This window comes from Rhododendron vialii, chromosome 4a (assembly GCF_030253575.1).
Source record: "Rhododendron vialii isolate Sample 1 chromosome 4a, ASM3025357v1".
Taxonomy (NCBI): Eukaryota; Viridiplantae; Streptophyta; class Magnoliopsida; order Ericales; family Ericaceae; genus Rhododendron; species Rhododendron vialii.
The window spans coordinates 28,537,518-28,557,516 of NC_080560.1; the positions used below are offsets into that span (position 1 = coordinate 28,537,518).

General features: G+C 39.6%; 1 protein-coding gene across 2 annotated transcripts in view; it reads left to right on the forward strand.

The window, feature by feature from the left end:
* LOC131322320 (1,4-alpha-glucan-branching enzyme 2-2, chloroplastic/amyloplastic-like) overlaps positions 1-19,999 on the forward strand; it is a 63,446-nt gene that overhangs the window by 17,659 nt on the left and 25,788 nt on the right. For both annotated transcript variants that reach the window (XM_058353607.1, XM_058353608.1), the window contains exons 8-16: positions 3,674-3,790; positions 7,734-7,817; positions 8,774-8,895; positions 9,055-9,174; positions 12,963-13,092; positions 13,191-13,301; positions 14,412-14,540; positions 16,484-16,587; positions 19,838-19,982. In XM_058353607.1, the coding sequence (XP_058209590.1) occupies positions 3,674-3,790; positions 7,734-7,817; positions 8,774-8,895; positions 9,055-9,174; positions 12,963-13,092; positions 13,191-13,301; positions 14,412-14,540; positions 16,484-16,587; positions 19,838-19,982 (1,062 nt within the window). The remainder of the gene's footprint in view (positions 1-3,673; positions 3,791-7,733; positions 7,818-8,773; positions 8,896-9,054; positions 9,175-12,962; positions 13,093-13,190; positions 13,302-14,411; positions 14,541-16,483; positions 16,588-19,837; positions 19,983-19,999) is intronic.

The following is a 19,999-nucleotide window of genomic DNA, read 5'->3' on the forward strand; positions in this document are numbered from 1 at the left end:
CCCCCTTCAAACCCCGCAGATGCTGGACTGCCTCTTTAACTTTAGTGTCCCACGTTCCGGGAACCACCAACTAATTTGTCTAACATGGGAACCGAATGCATAATTTTGGGCTTAAACGCTATGCAAACTTTGACATATTTGTGGATTTTTCGGATGGTATCTGCTACATCACAAGTCTTTCGAAAAATGTCTTATTTCTAGCTCTACAAATTTCCATATTTCCATAGAACAATAGAGAATAGCACATTCCAAGGGCACCCAAGGTAGCCTGATTGTGCTTTTCAAGATTCGAGGATAACCAGCCCCCCCGAATCTGTAATCCCACCTTCCTGGACCTGCAAATTAGGAAAGTTAGTACATTGCTTTTGTTATTGGGCAAGAATGAATAGGTGATTTAAATCTCCAGTCTCAAGATGACATCTGGGGCATCAGCTAATCATGAGTCATACCTCTAATTTGTCTTTGGAGATTCGTGAGTAAGTCACCGTAGAACAAAGCCCACTTGAATCCTTTCAACTTTGGAAGATTGAGTTTACATAACCAACTCCACCAGTTGGTCTGGTTGGGAGTGTTATCATTAATGAGATTATAAGCTGATCTTTTGCTAAAGGTGCCATTACTTTACCAATCCAACAAGGTGTATCTTTAACCATTGCAGCTTTGGGTATAGTGATCTCTTTAACTATTCTATTATCAGTATTGTTCTGAATCTGGTTGAGGTCCTCCACATACCTTTCCTTGGAACTTGTATGAACATTAGAACTACGAGCAGGATTGGAATCCCCGAGGGGTTTTTTAGCACACCACGTAGATTGACTGTTTGTTTTAAACAACCATGCAGTACGATTTTCTCAGAGCCATCAACATGGTTCCTTCCAGCACTTCACCAACTTTAGGCTGACCATGACATAAACTTCTGGCTACTGTGGCGACTCTAGAAAACCGATGCAGTGGGTTCATGGTAATATGCTATACAACCTACTGTCATCCAATTTTGAGAACTCAGCTTACCTTACCTTCTCTTTCCTCTTCTTCCCTTCTCATTTTTCCTCCTGTTCTATGATTTTGTCTCATATAGAGATAGAAAACCGCAGTTTGTTTTTAGAAAGTCCTCTCAATAATTATCCAAACACCCATTCAGCTTGCATAAATCAAAGCATGCTGGAGCGTCAAAAAATTTGATTCAGTTGACCCCGAGCGGATGCTATATGGCCTCTTTGATTTCGCTCATTTATCATAGATATAGGGGAATGATTTTTGCACTTCACATTTTTATAGATGTGTCATGTAGTGCTTCCAGTTACACACAATATAAGCTCTAGAAAAAATTAGTACGTTTATAACAAAATAGAGTGCACAAACCATTTCTCATCAACACCTAATTTTCACTAAACTGCAACCAGTTTACACACACACGCTCGCACACACACACGCTCGCATATATATATATATATATATATATATATATATATATACACATACATACACAGTCATTTTCAAATAAGGAGGTCCGTATTTTAGTTAAAATAAGGACCTCTCCATTCCTCTCATTTCCCGTTCGAATTTCGATAATCTGAGCCGCTCAATGTGTTCAGAATGTGATTTTAAGAGTACCCGCGAGGAATCAGCAAAAAAATTGACCGGGAAGGGCTTCATCCGAGCAGTTTTTATTTGAACCGTTCGATAAAAAGTGGAATAGTGGAATAGAGAGGGAAAGCGAAGGAGAGGAAAAGTGGAATAGAGAGGGAAAGCGAAGGAGAGGAAATATATGATGCAGTGTGTTAATTTTCCGTTCTGTTAGGTTGATGTATCTACACCCTTTTTTTTTGAAAGGCAATTTTTTTTTTATTAATCTCTGAAATTGTTACAAAAAAGGGACAAGGAATGATGGCATTATATCTCTAACCCGAGACCCATTAGAGTTACAAAGCTAAGAATAATCCTATGCCCATCGGAGTCCCAAACCCAAGGTTAGCAAGAAACTAACCAAGGGAACATCCATTGGGACAAGTCCACACCTGGACGGATCTACACCCTTAATTTTACACTCGCATGCGTGGAAAATTGGATGCTATTGAGTGAAAGATTTTTGGGGTGGTTCACTTTTAGGGGAGGAATATATATGGCTCTTGATCCACTTTATCAATCAGATAATAAGCAAGTGGGTTCAGAGGAAAAATGCTCTGGGTTCATTTCATACAGTTAATGATTTGAGTGGTCAATGCTGATAAAAAAGATGAAGAAGAAGATTCGAGTGGTCAAACCACCTATATATGACAGAAGCTTTTCAATGTTGAGTGGGTTCATTTGCACCCACTGGTGTGTACATAGTGTCGCCCCTCTCTGGGTACCAATTTAACTTTCTTTGGGATCCTTGTCCCAGTGCTGAAGCTGTCATTTAGGCATCTTCACTCTATATTGAATTCTGATCAAAGCAGGGGTGGAACCAGGATTTGAGCCCAAGGGAAGCCAAATTGTTAAGGAAGTTTTTTTATCTGTAGAATGTTGTCATGAAATTGATTCATGTTCTTCATGTTTTGAATGAACATTTTTGAAAAGCGGAGAACAAACTTCGAGAGAGTGATGATACCATGCAACTTACGACATTCATCACCATTCAATAACAGGTTTCTGTGTGTGCATATGAACCCCACGATATATGAAGGGTAACAGGATATGTTGGACCTAGACACTAAATTTAAATAATCTAATTGAATAATTTTATGTGAGGTTTTATATAGATTTTAATATCACAAGTCATTGATAATGGCTGTTGTAGTGATCGTTTTCTTCAGTTTTATAATCATCATGTTAGTTGTGATAACGAAATGGTGAAGTAGTATACAAATTCCAATTTAGTGTACCCAGAGAAACTATGGTCTATACATTTTGGTTTGGAGGATGTTTAAATAAATTGAATGAAATTTATAAAATTATTTAGACATAGATTACAAGAAATGGCGGAGGGGGCGGGGCCCGGGCTGGTCTCGTGTAGCTCCCCCTCTATCAAAGATTCCACCCCAATGTTCTAAAAGTCGCCAAGCGCTAGTTGGGCGGTTGGCCGCCTTCGAGCGATTAATGGGATTAAATCTGTGCACATTAATCAATAATCGGCGATTAATCATTAGTCGGACCTAATTGGATAGGCCTAGCCTACGATTAATCGCCGGTTAATTCATTGTTTTAGAACACTGATTCCACCCGTTATCTACCATTATAGAACTCCCATAACTAGTGAATTTCGAGTGGAGCCACCAAGGCAACCAAATGCATATTAGCCTGAAGATTCGAGTCATTCAATCAATTTGGATTTTCGTGAGTATCTGAGTCTTGCTCAGGCCCTAAATTGCAGATTTCTTATATGAAGGCGTAACTAATGTAGTTTCCATGACCGTTAGCTAGGTGTCACCGTTGATTGTCAGAAGTTGCTCATACATTTCTTGATAAAACACTGTTAATATCACATACATTGCTTCCATTTTTGCGACTGTGAGGAACTACTTCTTGTTTACTTCAACCCTCTTTGGGTCTTTACTACCACTTTTTGGATATATTTAGATAGGGTCTGAGTTTCAGTCAGTACCTTAGCTTATTTTACCTTCTCACTCTTGGTTGCTTTTTGTAGTGGTCTTGGCATTTATGCTGCTGAAAATTACTATAATTTCTGTTGTAGATCCGCATGGATACTCCATCTGGTATTAAAGATTCAATTCCTGCTTGGATCAAGTTTTCAGTACAGGCTCCTGGGAAAATTCCTTTTAATGGAATATACTATGATCCACCCGAGGAGGTACTTTTCTTGTTGGTTTTTGCTGCATACGTGGTTAAATTAAATACTGAGAATTGTATGCTGTAAAATAAAAATGGAGATGATGCTAAAATTATATAGCAACGCACTGGGCAATTATCCTCGACATTTGCTACTGGAGAATAAAGTTAAAGTTGTTTTTGACTTTTTTTAACTGTTGACCTTACCGACATTTGCTTCTAGAGAATAAAGTTAAAGAATTTTTTTTTTGGTATGATATGCTACAAACATTCTTGTTCATCAAAGGAATGAAGTGTGCTATCCTTCGGCACACTTCATATATAATTGTTCATTGAAGGATAGATTTACATGTTTCATGTAAGGGAAAACTGAGGACTGAAGGGCAAACAGGAGTTCGCTCTCCTTCGGCAAAATAGTACAGGGCACCACGTTCAAACTCTACCACCAATCTTCCTCCCCATCTCGGGATCCTGAAATATGTGATGGAGCAATTTAAGGCCTTGGTGATTTTACTAACAGGCATAATACTGAACTATGTTGCGCGGACTCGCCATTTTTTGGTAGAGTACTCGTGTCGACCCGACCTGACACGAGTGCGGGATCTGTACGGGATTCGTCGGAAAATAATCGGACATGTTGGAAACAGAAGAAGAAGAAGAAGAAGAAGAAGAAGAAGCACCTGGACGAAGATCATCGTTGTCGGAGCAGATTGTTTCGCCGTTGTCATCGAGCAGATGGTCGCCTTCGGAGGAAGAATCATCGGCGGCGGAAGATAAGTCACTGGAGGAGAGGCTGGTCGAGTTTCATCGTCGGCGAGGCTGGTCGAGTTGCAGACTTGCAGTGATGTCAGTGGAGAAGAGATCGAGACCTAGATCTGCTGCGTTTTGTTGTATTTTTCCCCACCCCATCTTTTAACTTATTACTTTGGTGCCCACCATCTTTTACTTATGACTTATCTAACAAAAAATTACATAAAATATATAGTATTTTCCGTGAATAATATAAATAAAAAATACATGTCCAAGAGATATATATACTATTTTTTATAACTAATAATATAAAAAATTCTATTTATATATAAATATTCAGCGAATCCCCACACCCGTGTCCAAATTTGGATACATATCCCCGAATCCTCTATTTTTAGCTTTGAGGTGTCTGCCCTTGGATATGTATCCGCACCCGATTCCCTTACCTGAGTTCGAGCAACATAGATACTGAAGGGAAAACGAGGAACATGTAAAATAGAATCCAAAGGAAAAAACGAATTTAAAGTAATAGAACCCAAACCAGCAATTTCGGTAGTGGAACTATTAGCTAAAGTAACACGAGACAGTTTCCCGAGGGAATGGGACGCAATCAAGATAGTCAAGATAGTAGAGACACAAGTCATATGGTCAGAGGTGCCTAAATCAATAACCCATGGAGTAATGGCAACAAGACAAACCAAGGAGGAACCTTTCTAAGGGAATGTAGATATGGAGGAAGATGGAATCTGAGAAGTTTGTATAGAAGCTAGGCTACGATACTCATCCTTGGAATAGTAACCAAATGCGGAGCGGAGCTAGAAAAGTTAGACAACGGCTTTCCATCATCCTCATAACAGTGGCGGGCCCAAGGGCGACCATGAACATCCCAACAATACTCAACTGTGTGATTGTCGCCATTACAATAATGCAATGTTGAGGAAACACGACCACAACTACGACTGCCTCCAACCCGCATACGACCACCTTGACCAAAATCGTGACAAAAACCATGGCCACCATGACCAAAACTACTATGACCACCTCCCCTAACTCCCGACCACCACGGCTAAAGCTACGAGAGAAAGAAACACCTGAAATAGTGGTGGACAAAGCAGAACGATCAGGGTGTAACATAGCAACATAACCAATATCAAAAGGCCATCTTAAATAAACTAATATATCGCAGGGGACAATAACCAACAACCTGAACGGTTAACTACCAAAGTACCATCAACACATGCATCAAACAACGACCAAAAATGGAAAACAAAAGCAGAGGTGGCAAACCACAGTTATGAACCCAACATTAACTAGTAACCAACAAAGCAAAATAGATCAACAACCAACATGGAAGGACCAATGACCAAGCAATATGGGCATCAAGAACACCAAATAATGAGCCCAAAATGCGTTCACAACCAGGTACCAAAAACAGGTGAAACAAACAGAGCTCAACAAAACTTACAACCAGCATAGTTGAAGTATCACCAACGTGAAGGCTGCTTACCACAGAGAGATTCATGATTCATCGACGCACGAAGGTAGTCCAAATCTTGCAAATCATACTTTAGATCCAAGAACAACTCGGTGAAACCAAAAAACAAAGCGAACCAGTAGACCCAAGAATATTGTCAGACGATTAGAAAGGTTGCACTAGGGTTTCGCGAGGGGTTGTGAGGGCTGTGCGAGGCTTATTTTTTTTGTATGGAGCTGTACGACGATTGGATGGGTTACGCGAGGGTGGTTCTTGTCATAGCGGATCGCAGCAGAAGGCGGCTGCTGCTGCGAGGGTGGGGGATTAGGGTTTGACTCTTATACCATGACAAAGCATCCAACTCAAAACCAATTGGCAATGAGGGGAGAGGCCCAAACTCATTCTAGTTTTGGAGTTTATAATAAATCAATGTGGGACAAGCCCTAACAATGGACTAGCACTTTTTCCTTAGTTATAGTCATTCATGCCACGTACTGGTGCCTTGAATGGCTCAAATCATTCTGAACATAGACAAGAACTGGTCTAATTTGAGCTATCAATCCTTGCATCTCGGACTGAATTTATCGCTTTCTTACATGTGCAAGTCCCACCGAGCATGCCCAAAAGATGTTTGCTGTCTTTTACAGAGATTGATACAAGCCAAATTCGTATCAACCGATTGTGTCGAGGTTCTACTCTTAGTTGCAGGAACCTTCAACTATGCACACGTTTCTTCGACGGAAACGCATTTCCGCGTTCCAGTCGAAGGAAACTCCAAGAAACCCGTCCCAATGACGACGGGAACTCGTTCCTTACCTATATGGGAACTTACACCCAAAAAACGGTTGAGAGACTTACGATTCAAGTTGCAATTAGTACCTTTAAAGTTGTTTTGATCTTGTTAGTGAGCACATCTGATATTAACCTTCTAGAGTCATATTAATGCCCTTAACTTTTACGCCTACTTAATATGCACAAAGAGCTCTATTGTGTAATCATGTGCTACAATAAAAATGTTGAAATATAACTAGAAACTTATAATTTTAATAGTAATATTTTGTGGTAGAATAATATTTTTATATTGACATTTAACAATATAAAATTCCAAAATATATTTATAATTTTAATAATTTTTCCTAACCGCTCCCAATGGCGCTCCCACACTTCTGTGATCATCCGCTCCCCCGTCCCCGCCCCCGCTCCCGATGGTTCTACTTCTTGCGCTTCAGTGAAGAGGACTTCTCTTTCGAGCGTAAGAACATAAGGTAAAAGTAGAAAAGAGAAGAAGAGGAAGAGAAGAATTCACAAAATTTGGATTGAATCTATGTCAAACTACTCCTTCGAAGCAAGGAGATTGAAGAATCTAAGTTACATTATTATGCTCCTATGGAAGGAAGAACATAAATGTAAGATAATGTACTATATATTTGGTCCTGGACCCTTTACAATGGAGCCCAAGGGGGCTATTTGTGGAAAAATGATAAGAAATAACTTCCATAACCTCCTAAAACTACCCATTACACTTCTTTATTCTTTTGTTGCCACATGTCCTCCCATTAACCCTCTCTGTGCTTCATGTTCTCAACACATTAATCCCCACCTGTTTATAGTTTTTTCAACTTCAAAGTGAATACTATCGAATCAGAGAAAAGGCCCTAGCAATAATATTAGGAACTTATTACAGTGTAAATTGATTTGTTATTCTTGTCCTTGGCTGACGATTGCTCTTCATTTTCTACAGGAGAAATACTCGTTTAAACATCCTCGACCGAAGAAACCAAAGTCACTGAGGATATATGAGTCACATGTTGGAATGAGTAGTACGGTGTGCAATTCCCACTCTCTCATAAGTAATGCATTTCTATTTAGATAGTTTTCCCATTATTAGTTTACTGTACTTACATGGCACTGTGCACCACATGCCAAAGCACATGTTTTCTTAGATATGTTATGCATGTCTGAAAATGACTTAACTTTTCTGTTATCTGAATATGCGTGCAATACTACATTGTTCATTTAGTGTGTACTTGAGACATGTTTAGTGGCAATGCTGGTCAGTTACGTCTTCAGAAATCTTGAGTGGTAGATCAAGAGTTGACCTACATACAACTGATACAAGCCTTTTTTGTGCGATATGATTGGAGATTACCCTGTTTTACGATTGTGAAGTTCTTCATCTTCGTGTTTTGTTCGCGTGCATGACAATTTTAAGGTGGGCTTATGTGTCTTTAATCTCTGATATAGCCTTTACTCATCTCAAAAAGTGTGATATACTGAATGTATTATAAGCCATCATTGCAAAAGGAGGTGAGACGTTTTATATTGAAAATAAAAATATAATTTTTGTTGGGTTCACCAAATACATTAAAAGCCTCCTCGCCACTCCTAGATTTTGGACCTCTACTCCATCAAAAGTTCTTGCTCTGTATGCAGTTTGTCGTTCACCCACTGGCTTACCCAAGAAAACTTTATTGTTCATTCAAGTTAGCAAGGAGTGTTGTTAATTGCATTTTGCATAAATTACCCTGATATTCAACAGTACTCTGGAATTTTAGCCTCCACTCCATCAAAAGTTATTGGATTGTTCTTTTCACGCATTTGCATGCCTTGTTCTCATGCATCTATGCACTTTCATTTTTTTTCATCCCACTGAGTGAAAAGGGGAGGTGATTGCATTTTGTGCCTGATGGTTTTTTTTTTTGTACATCATCCTTTATCCTTTGTGGTGATATTAGAAGTTCCATGACGGGTCCTAACAATCTTTTTGACTTTGAGATGCAGGAACCAATGATAAATACATATGCAAACTTTAGAGATGATGTTCTTCCTCGCATCAAAAAGCTCGGTTATAATGCTGTTCAAATCATGGCTATTCAAGAGCACTCTTACTACGCTAGTTTTGGGTAATTTGTGTTGAGATTTTAGTGGAACTTGCTGTAGTTTCCTTTTAGTTTTCTATGTGGAGTAGGGTGCATCTTCCATACTTTGTAACTATAAACAGGTGAGTGTTGCTTTCTTTCACTTTTACCTTCAGGATTTAATGTTTTATTTTCGTGCCTCAGGTACCATGTGACTAATTTCTTTGCACCTAGTAGCCGTTGTGGAACTCCTGACGAACTAAAGTCTATGATAGATAGAGCTCATGAGTTAGGTCTGGTTGTTCTAATGGACATTGTACACAGGTAATATTTGACTTTTGGGACACATGCTTTCATTAAGTGCTTGATCAGAACACATATAGGGGTGTTTGGGAACCCCATTTTCTCATTTTTGCATTTTCATTTTTTCATTTTGGGTGTTTGGCACCCCATTATGAGAATGGATTCTTGGTTTTTTGGTTGAGAGGCAAAAACCCAGAAACAGGTCTAGAGGTGTTTCACATTTTTGCATTTTTCCATTTTGTGGTCAATTACCAAAATACCCACTTTCCTCCTTTCATTTTCGACAAAGTAATAAAGACAAAGGGCAATATGGTAAAAATCCAACCCATAATTCATTTTCAACAATCATCTACCAAACACTACTACATTTCAAAATACATTCTGCACAAATCTCCCAAACACTCCTACCATACTCAAAATACATTCTGGCCATAATCCAAAAAGCTAAAAAGCTAAAAATGAAAAGCCAAAAAGTAGGTTCCCAAACTTGCCAATTATGGGTTTCAATGGATTTGATCCAGTGTTTCGGATCCATTCTTTTCAAGATAAAAATGTTCCAATTAGGCACTTAATGATATCCGATTGAGCTAATTTTTTGCATAGTTGTACTACTTGACGAGCTCTACGAAGTGAACATTTTCGATCATCAGAGCGGGCGCCGCTTGATTGGGACAGCACCGTGCTGTCCCTTTAAGGGACAGTCCCCCAGTCCTTGACTTACTGCTAATCCTTGTAAGATGAGATGTGGTTTTCTTTGTTGGAGATTGAGTTTGATGTTCAGTTTTGTTTATTCAGAAATCAGAGGTAATACAGATATGCTCATGCACATACTTCGCAAGTGTGTAGTTCATAAAATTTTTATCCGAAGCACATATTATTGGGAGTGTGTGGGACGATAAATTACCCTTTCAATAATAGTACAAAAAACAAAATCTGAATCTAGATAAACAAAAAGTAAGAACCCTTACTATATAATTTTGATCCGGTGAAAGTACATAAATACCTCCTTAACTATCTCTTTTTCTCACGAAGACCCCTCACATTTAAAATCGCCCATGGAGACCCCCTCAACTTCTCCCGTTACCCAAGTAACACCCTTCCGTCTCAAACCGTTTGTTGGAAGGTCACATTGGCTTTTTCTGTACAAAAATGCCCTTTTACAACTATATACCTTCTCTCTCTCCCTCTCTCCTCTGCAACTCCTCACTCTTGCCTTCCTCCTCCTCCTCCTTTCAACCACCGCCTCAACCCTGCCTCCATCACCATCATGCTACCAAGACCAAACTCAGCCTTTCCTCCTCTTCGGCCTTGTCCTCTCCTCCCTTGGCTTCAGAAACTTCACCGCCGCTGCTCCCTCCATCTCCAACTCCACCGTCTGGCGCGGCCCAATCACCTTTTTCGTCCCCTCCGACTCTTCCGTCCTCACCTACAGCCCTTCCTGCTCCCTAGGGATGGCAATCGGGGCGGATATGGGGATATCCATACTCGATCCCCGAAACCGAAACGGTACCCATATCTGCCCCGATACCCGAACGGGGAAACGAGATTTTACCCATACCCGAACCAAACGGGGTTCGGGTATTCCCAGAACCGAATGGGTAATCGAAAACAGAAGCATCAAAACCATAAGAGAGAACCAAGCAGCAAAACCATTTCTTCATCTACACTCTTGTTCCGTAAAAAAAATAATCTACACTCTGTAAAATTATGAATGTTTACCACGCATATATACAGAAATGTAGACTGATGAGATTTAGGAAGAAACTTCATAGACCACTGATAGATCTGTTTATGAGAAGCCCAAAAACACATTTCAAAACGAACCCATTTCAAAACACAGAGAGAGACTGACGGCCTAAGTCGATCGGAGAAGATGGAGGAAGATCGTCGTTCTCTGGGTGTGATTGACGGCAGTCGGCATATTAGATCGACGATTCAACGGCAACGGCTTTAGTCACAGTGAAGTGGAGGCGCCGCTCTCTTCTCTTTGCAGTGGAATGGAGGAAGTGGGTTTGCTGGAGAGGAGGAAGTGGGTTTGTGTAGTGGAAGACTAGAGAAGAGTGAGAGAGGGAAGGGTGTGAGATCAAAACCAGGGGCAGGGGGAGGGGGGGGACCGAGAGAGACTGGAGAGAGAGAGGATGTGCGGCTGTGACTTGTGAGGTGTGATTTTTGAACCCTACACACCCCTGTACATCTACTGCTATATTTATATACCAAGGGTACTTTTGTAATTTAATTATTTTGGTTCGGTTCGGGTATCGGTTCGGATAACAGTTAAACCATAACCGAACCGATACCCGTTCAGTTATCCAATGCCTCAACCATACCCATACCCACGGGGAAAATTTCGGTTATAGTTCGGTTATTTCTGTTCGTTTCGGTTCGAGTACCCGTCGATTAGGTATTTATTGCCATCCTGATTACTCCCTCCCCCTCCTCCTCTGAGAACACACCGTCCTGTGCCTTTTCCCCCTCCGCTACCTCCGTACCCTCCCTTTCGCCACCAAGATCGAAACCCTAGCCCCTGCCCGCTGCCTTACCATCACCCCCTTCGCTCCTAATGCCTCTAAGGTCTTCGTCGGCGGCGTCGAGATCACCCAACCCGACCTCTTCGATGGCGGCCTCCTTGTCGTCCAAGGCCTCTAGGGCTTGTCTCTCACCTCTCCCCTTTCACCTGCAACATCGAACGGACGACATTGCCCTCCTTCCCCCCTCCTCCCCCCTCCTCCCCCTCCCCATTGTCGTAGAATTGGATGTTGTTGGGTTTGTTGATTGACTCCCCGCTTGCGACATCGTCGTCTTCCTTGCCTTCGATCTGGTTTCTTTGCTGCTGTTGTTGTCGGATGTTCATGGCGTTGGCGTTGGTGCCGTACATCGGAGGGAGGGTTGAGGCGGTGGTGGAAAGCAATTTTCTTTGCTGTTGTTGCTGGCGTTGGCATTGAATCTAGAGAAAATTGGATAGTTTCTGGAAAGATTTGGGCATTTTTTGTGGGGTTTGGATTTGGTTGCGTTGGAGAAAAGGGTGTGTTCGGTCAGGAGAGGGAGAGAGACGTCAGTATGAGACGTAAAAAGGGTATATTTGTCCTTTCATTCATTCTGTTAACGGAGTTGGCGATTAATTCAATTTCCAGTAGTTGAGGGGGTCTCCATGGGCGATTTTAAATGTGATGGGGTCTTCGTGGGAAAAAGTGATAGTTGAGGCGGTGTTTATATACTTTCACCTTTTGATCCTGTGTAACTTAAAAACTCATGGTTTACCTTACATTCAAGTTTATGTTTTTTATTTTTGGTTTTTTTCTGTTGGAACATAAATTTACAATATTATTTTATGAAGGTTGGTGTTTGAATTTTGAAATGAACATCAGTGTTCTAAAAGTCGGTAGGCCGACTAGCCCCCGCCTAATCGGCGCCTCGGCGCTAGGTGCCCCTTTTACGCCCGGCTAGCGCCTTACAATTTTTAGAACATATTGTAACATAACCATAGCATTCCCTCATCTTTTTCAGGGCTCCTGTGGTAAGGTAATTCATGCAATATTTAGTTTATACGTTGGTGACTTTATGGAGGTAGGGAGGGAGGGATGGAGAAAAACTGGACAATGGAGTTTGATCTCTACAACCAAAACAGAGGTCTTTATTGGGTTCTTCAAATTATTTCCATGAGAACTGAGAAGTCCATTGTGTCTTGATGAGAATGTCTTATAATTGTTACTAATTACTATGACAGTTACCATTAACGTGTTCCTTTCAAGTTTCAACCTATTAATCCTGTTTTTGCTCTGTATTGATCCTAAATACTTAACTGAATCCAGCCATGCATCAAATAATACGTTGGATGGGCTGAACATGCTTGATGGAACTGATAGTCACTACTTCCACTCTGGATCACGAGGTTATCACTGGATGTGGGACTCGCGTCTTTTTAACTACGGACATTGGGAAGTATGTGCTATTATCCAAGTTATAGCGTAATTTGGTAAAATTACCTTCTCTTTCTCTTTATTGGTATAGGCAAAATGCTAATTATTATTGTTGTTCAGGTAATAAGATTTCTTCTGTCAAATGCAAGATGGTGGCTGGAGGAATACAAGTTTGATGGATTCAGATTTGATGGTGTTACATCAATGATGTATACTCACCATGGATTGCAGGTAAATGTCACCGGATGATGCGCCTGTGTGCTCTTCTTGTTGGGGTAATATAACATGGTTTGATATTGAAATTTAACCATCCTGATTTGAAATGCTATGGCTACAACAGACATGGGCATAACAGTTTTGCTAATTCCTAAAGTGAACTCAAATTGCGGTGCAAATATAGTCATGTTTGATATCAGAAATGGTTTCAAAAGATTGTAAGGGGCTCTAAAATTTGAAGATTACGGGAAGTTGCCACGAAATTTTCTTACCTTCTATTTATGTATTTCACTTGTCTCGCTCTATTCCCTAGTGTTTTCGTTAGGAGACATGTTTAGGTTCACTAGCAAATTCTCACGACCACTGTGCTGACTTCTGAATCTAGAAGCCTTGAAGAGAACTGTGCACTCTCTCACAATTGGTGACTTCTTTTCTCTTCTATTCTCTTGTGTTACTACCCTTGCTTTAGGTTTGTCCTTAACTTTCTTCTTCTTTTTTTGCTTGCTCCAACCATTGCCGCCTTGTGCCCTATTGCCTTTATCATCTGGGCGAACGCTGGTTCACATGGCTCTTATTTTTCCTTTTAGTGCATTCTCTGTGTTCTCAATTTTAGCAAGATGACAAATGATATGTAGCATTTCTTTTTTAGTATTCCTGTTTAGGTGCTGTATTTGTGGATGCTTTACTTAAAATGTTTATGAAAGCAATTATAAGAATTTTGAAGGAGATTGTTTGGAATTTTTGTTATTTATCCTGTAAGGGTCATTACCGTCAAAGTCTTAGCTAAACTGTATGTTACACCAGATTTAATTGCTTACAATCTCATTTGGCAGATAAGCTTCATTTTTATGAATATGTTGAGCTCCTGAATGCTGTTAAGTTTTCATTGCAAGATGAACCAAAGCTGAACATTTTCAATTAGTTAATGGGTGGGAGTAATAGGTAAACTTTTCGGGATGATATGTTGCTATGTCGGATAACAGGAACACTGGTTTTAGGAGTGTCTGGGTTTGTATGCATGCCTGTATATGTATACATACGCAAATATACATGTGTGTGTTTATATTTGATTTGGCAATCTGGTTGCTAGTTTCTGATTTTTTGTCTTATTTTTGTTTTTATTAGGTAGCATTTACAGGAAACTACAACGAGTATTTTGGATTTGCTACCGATGTTGATGCAGTGGTTTATCTGATGCTAGTTAATGATCTAATTCATGGTCTCTTTCGCGAAGCTATCAGTATTGGTGAAGATGTATGTATTTTTTCCCAATCTACTGTATATTTTGTCCGTTCTTTAATTTTTTTCTACTTTATGTTGAATTTGTAGGTTGCTTATATATGAAAGCAACCATCGGAATGAGTTGATTTTTTATGGGAACTCTTAAAAACCTATTTTAAACAAATTGAACAGCTCCGATCATTTGCGTGAAACTCCAATTAGATTTGTGTCAAAAGTTGTGTCAACTTTTGTGTAAGGGGAACCGGCCCCTATATATATATATATATATATATCGGGGCGGTTCCGGAGACACCCAAAAAAACACCTCATAGTTCCCGATCAAATTTTGATGATCCGAGCCGCTCAATGTGATCAGAACGTGATTTTAAGGTCACTCGTGGGAAATCAGCAAAAAAAAATGACCGGGAAGGACTTGATCCGAACAGTTTCGAACAGTTTTTTATTGAACGGTTCAAATAGAAACTGCTCAAATCAAGTCTTTTCCGGTCATTTTTTTTGCTAATTACTCGCGGGCACCCTTAAAATCACATTTTGCACACATTGAACGGTTCGGATCATAAAAATTTGATCGGGAACTATGAGATTTAGATTTGGGGTGTTTTTTTAGGTATTTTTTTGGGTGTCCTTTGAACCGTCCCGATATATATATATATATATATATATATATATATATTTATATATATATATTATACAAACGTGTTGCTTTTTGAACTGTCTTTTGTGGCTTTGCCTTGTACTTTCAGAGTGGTTGCTTTGATTAGCGATTCCGATGATCTAGTGGTTTGGGGATCGGAATAAACCTAGGCTGTTATGATTTGAGTCTATCCAAAATATACAAAATAATATAGTAAAAGGCCCTAAAGTTTGTGATACGAATTTAGATTTGGAACGTACAAGGGCTCGTACTTGTGGTGTTTTGGAATTGCTAAGTTGGTAATTTGTAACAAAAGTGAAGCTATACTAGTGAAGAAAAGACCATTCAAAACGACTGTTATGAGAAAGTTAGCTGGAATTTTTGATGTTTTGTTTTTGTTTTTGAACTTTTTAAATTCATCAAATGAACAGATACTAAAATTGAGTTCATGTAATCCTATTACTCTACTCAAAAGGCTTTTAACACCCAAATCGGCACACTTTTTCAAGTGGAAAAGGTTGAATAAGTGAATTGATTTTCATAAATCTCCACATTTTTCACTTTTCCAAGTGAAACATGTTCGTTAAGCATATCGATTGTCGGATGTGTAGGATACATATGGTGAGTCGGAAAATTTTAGTCTTCGGCAATAGAGGCAAATTGATAGGTTGGTGTATAGAATTGTTTGCATGGTGTATTGCTCTATCAAATTGATACGGGAAGTAAAGTGAATCTGATGGTTCTAAATGCTTTCGTACTGTTTAACAGAAGCTTGAGTTTTGCTGATCCAACTGATGTTTAGAATGCCGGAGGCAGTGTTCCGTGATATGTTTTGGGCTTTAATAGTGACTTCTGTTTGGTAACCTGATGTCCCAAAAGCCTAAACTCTTAGAAAATGGGCCCAACAATGTATGATGCTGGTCAGCACCTTCCTCACGTTCAATCCCATCTTGCACGTGGAGATGCAACACCCATGCATACTGTCAAAGAATGTACACAGCAGAAAATAATAACGGGAAACAAATGCGTACACAGAGACTTGAACCGAAGACCTTCGCAACTTGAGCTCTGATGCCATGTTAAGTTACCAGCTATCCCAAAAGCTTAAGCTGCTGGGAAATAGGCCCAAGAATGTATATCAAGCTATTCAACAACTTTGTTAGTCACTTCTTTATAATGGTGACTGAATTGCATCTCCATGAGTCAAATATGATAATAAAGGACAACTAAACAAACTGGTGCCAACCATTGTTTCAAGGATAAAATATGTGCTTGTATTGACCTCTTTTGGTCGATCTAAACAGTCTTTCTTGCTTTCCAGGTTAGCGGGATGCCAACATTTTGTATTTCTGTTCAAGATGGTGGCGTGGGATTCGATTATCGTTTGCATATGGCCATAGCGGATAAATGGATAGAGCTTCTCAAGTATGTTACTCTTGAAAGTCCAAACTCTTGTTAACATAAGGTTGGCAGAAAAAAGGATGGTGCTCCTAGTTGCCGTGAAGAATGTGACATGTTTGCCAAATTTAGTTATGCAAACAAGAAGGAAAAGAAGAAAAACTGAGAAATAGCACTATCAAGAAGCTAGAAATATATTTAAAATATTATATTTATTTACCAGGGTGTATCTTGGTGTGACCTTAAGCAAATAGAAAGGTTTAAACTGAAGTTGGTAGGAATGGTTTTTAGTTAGTTGGAACAGAAGTTAATAGGAAGGATTAAACTAAGGTTAATTGGAACATTTTTTCGGACTGGTAATGTATTGTTTTCCTTCTATCCATATTGCTAGCAAAAAGTAGTATTCCCTCCGTCCCTTTTTCGTGGTCCAGCTTTCCATTTTGTGTCCCAAAATGCATGTCTACTTTGATAAATTGATTCACAGAATTTGTAGTTCTTCAAAAGTATCCCTTATAAGTGTTTATGGATGTTTTGAAAGTGGGAATAAAGGCAATTGGTTTGACTTTAAGTGCATTAAATATATGTACCTCATAAAAGTTGGAAAAACTGAAAAGGAACGAGCGGTGGGTAGGAGGGAGTTTGTTTTCAATCTTATATATGAGGTGTGCTCATCTTCCTTCTTTCTGATATTGATGAACCATTTTAGTCTAAAGGGAATAATGATGTATAACTTGCACTTTTGATAATTTATTGGCAAAGGAGTGATGCCCAAACCTGGGGGCACGTGCTTATTAAACACACGGTCACCTTCTGCTTTTCGCGTAAAAGGTGTTTCACGGTAAAGAAGAGTAAAAGCACACGTGGTAGCTTTCTGTATAAAGATGAGTAAATAGAATTTCCAAGCACTATGAATTTTAAGGTTTATTTGGTATGGTAGATGCTTAGTAGAAGGGAGAGGGTAGCGATTATTAAAGTAGTGATACAAGTCAAACTTAGGTCAAATGAGCCGAGTGTGATCTGTAAAAGGAATGCAGTGTCATGGCGGATTGAATGGGGAAAAGAAGAAAAAGCAACTATTCGTCAAAAGGTACTCAAATCTATGAGGCTCTGCTTCCTCACTGAGCATTAGGGCCTAGTTGGTATGTAAATGGACCTCACGTGTCTTCGAGGTGTCTTGGGTCCATTTGTGAGAATAAATCAAGCTCAATGTTTTACTTTGAGGCTTGTTTATCCTGGCCATCTTGTGAAAAATGATACTACGTAAAGTTCTGAAATTTCAGAAAGGTTTCAGGTTTGTTAAGTTTGAATTGTGATATGCATATTATATTGCATTTCCAATCTTCAGTATAAGAAGTACCAGGAAGCATTGGAGGACGTAGGATTTTCATGAAGGGGGATTCCCAAAAGAAAATCTAGGATGAGTTTGGATGATTAAGATTAGTTTACTTACTGTTTACTGTTTAGAGAGATAATGGTAATGGTAATTTTTTTAAGAACTTGTGGAGGTCCAAGTGCTATTTTTACAAATATACACCAAAATTTATGAGTACTGCTAGGTGTACCGACCATTTTTGGACCGAAACCGTACCGACGGCCGCGCGCGGCCGTCTCCGGCCACCGGACGGCCGATCCGAGCCGTCCAAAAATTTTAAAAAAAAAAACCGAGGGGCCCCACGCGGGAATTAACGTCATCCGATGTGTGTAGGGTGCTTGATCTAAACACCCTATTTTTCGTGTATATATGTATACACGAAAAATAGGGTGTTTAGATCAAGCACCCTACACACATCGGATGACGTTAATTCCCGCGCGGGGCCCCTCGGTTTTTTTTTTTAAAATTTTTGGACGGCTCGGATCGGCCGTCCGGTGGCCGGAGACGGCCGCGCGCGGCCGTCGGTACGGTTTCGGTCCAAAAATGGTCGGTACACATAGGATTTTCGCTTATTTATATGGTAATGATAATTTTTTTAAGAACTTGTGGAGGTCCAAGTGCTATTTTTGCAAATATACACCAAAATTTATAAGGTGCTATTTTATTTTTTAAAAATTGAGGGGCTGCAAGCCCTAGCTGCCCCCGCCTTCATCTGTAACAGTCTTCAAGCGTAAGTGATGATGGTGAATAACTTCCATGGTGATGCAAGGTCATGTATGAGACGTTTGGTTCGACTCTTTTTTTGTTTGAAGTATTTTTTTGCATGTAACAACCGGGAAACGAAAAGTGGTTTGAATAGAATGAAAAACCACCGTAATCTAATCCGTCGTTTGGTTGATCTGAGCTGAGCCTAGCTTGTAACTGTTGATTAGAGCTCAAGCAGATGTGCTTGACCCAAATTGTGCATGAACCGAGTGTTAAATCTGTGCTGATTTTTCTTTGAACAAAGATCATTTAAATGCAAAGTAACATTGATGCACCAAAAAGAGAGACCAAAAAGGTTATTGTATGAGACCAAAAAGGTTATTGTATAGCATAAGATTATGTTAGAAGACTAATAATGGGGTTATCTAGGCTGGCCCTAATATCCTTGGGCATACCCCATTGACATTAAGGCCAAAACACTATAGTACCCTTAACATGGAAGATAAAAACATAATAAATAAATGAATAACCTATTTACGTTCACCGTAACATGTAGTTTCTTGGAGGTCTTGGGTCATGTCCCTCTATTTGTAGGTCTTGGGTCATGTCCAGATTTGTATTTGTCTCCCGTTTGTAATTTGCTTCTTCCCTTAGCATTTCGTTCTCTCTGGATATGGATGTTTGAATTTCTCTGCGCAATGCATGTTTGCAAACGTGGGAGGGTGTTGAATACCTCGATATACTTAATTAGGTAAAGCTTCTGGGACAATTAGTGATCTTATGACATCATGTCCCTTTTATAGATCTTTGTGTATCGTGTATGCGTATTGGACCTGTTGTTACGCAACGCTGCTCACAGCTCTATCTTTTTTACGGTATATGAAGAAATTTGACGGCCATGGGAGAGTGAAATGTGTTATTGCAAATCCATCCTCTGCCAAATTTAGTATTTTGTTAGATGGGATCCAGATGTAACCCGTAGGTTCTCTGCATCCACGTTATTTTCATGATAGGACACTGAGTTTAAGAATAGATGGAATATTTTTAGTGTTTACTGGATAATAAACTTTGTTCAAAGCTGAGAGCACTGATTGGACTATCCAAAAAAACAAGTGACTGCACTGATCATAATCCTTAATATGACTCCAGAGATTTGACTTACAAATTATCCTTACACATTGTGTCTTGTTATTTGAACAGGAAAAGGGATGAGGATTGGAGAGTGGGTGATATTGTTCACACACTCACAAACAGAAGGTGGTCGGAGAAGTGTGTTTCTTATGCAGAAAGTCATGATCAAGCTCTAGTTGGTGACAAGACAATTGCGTTTTGGTTGATGGACAAGGTTATATTACTTGTCCT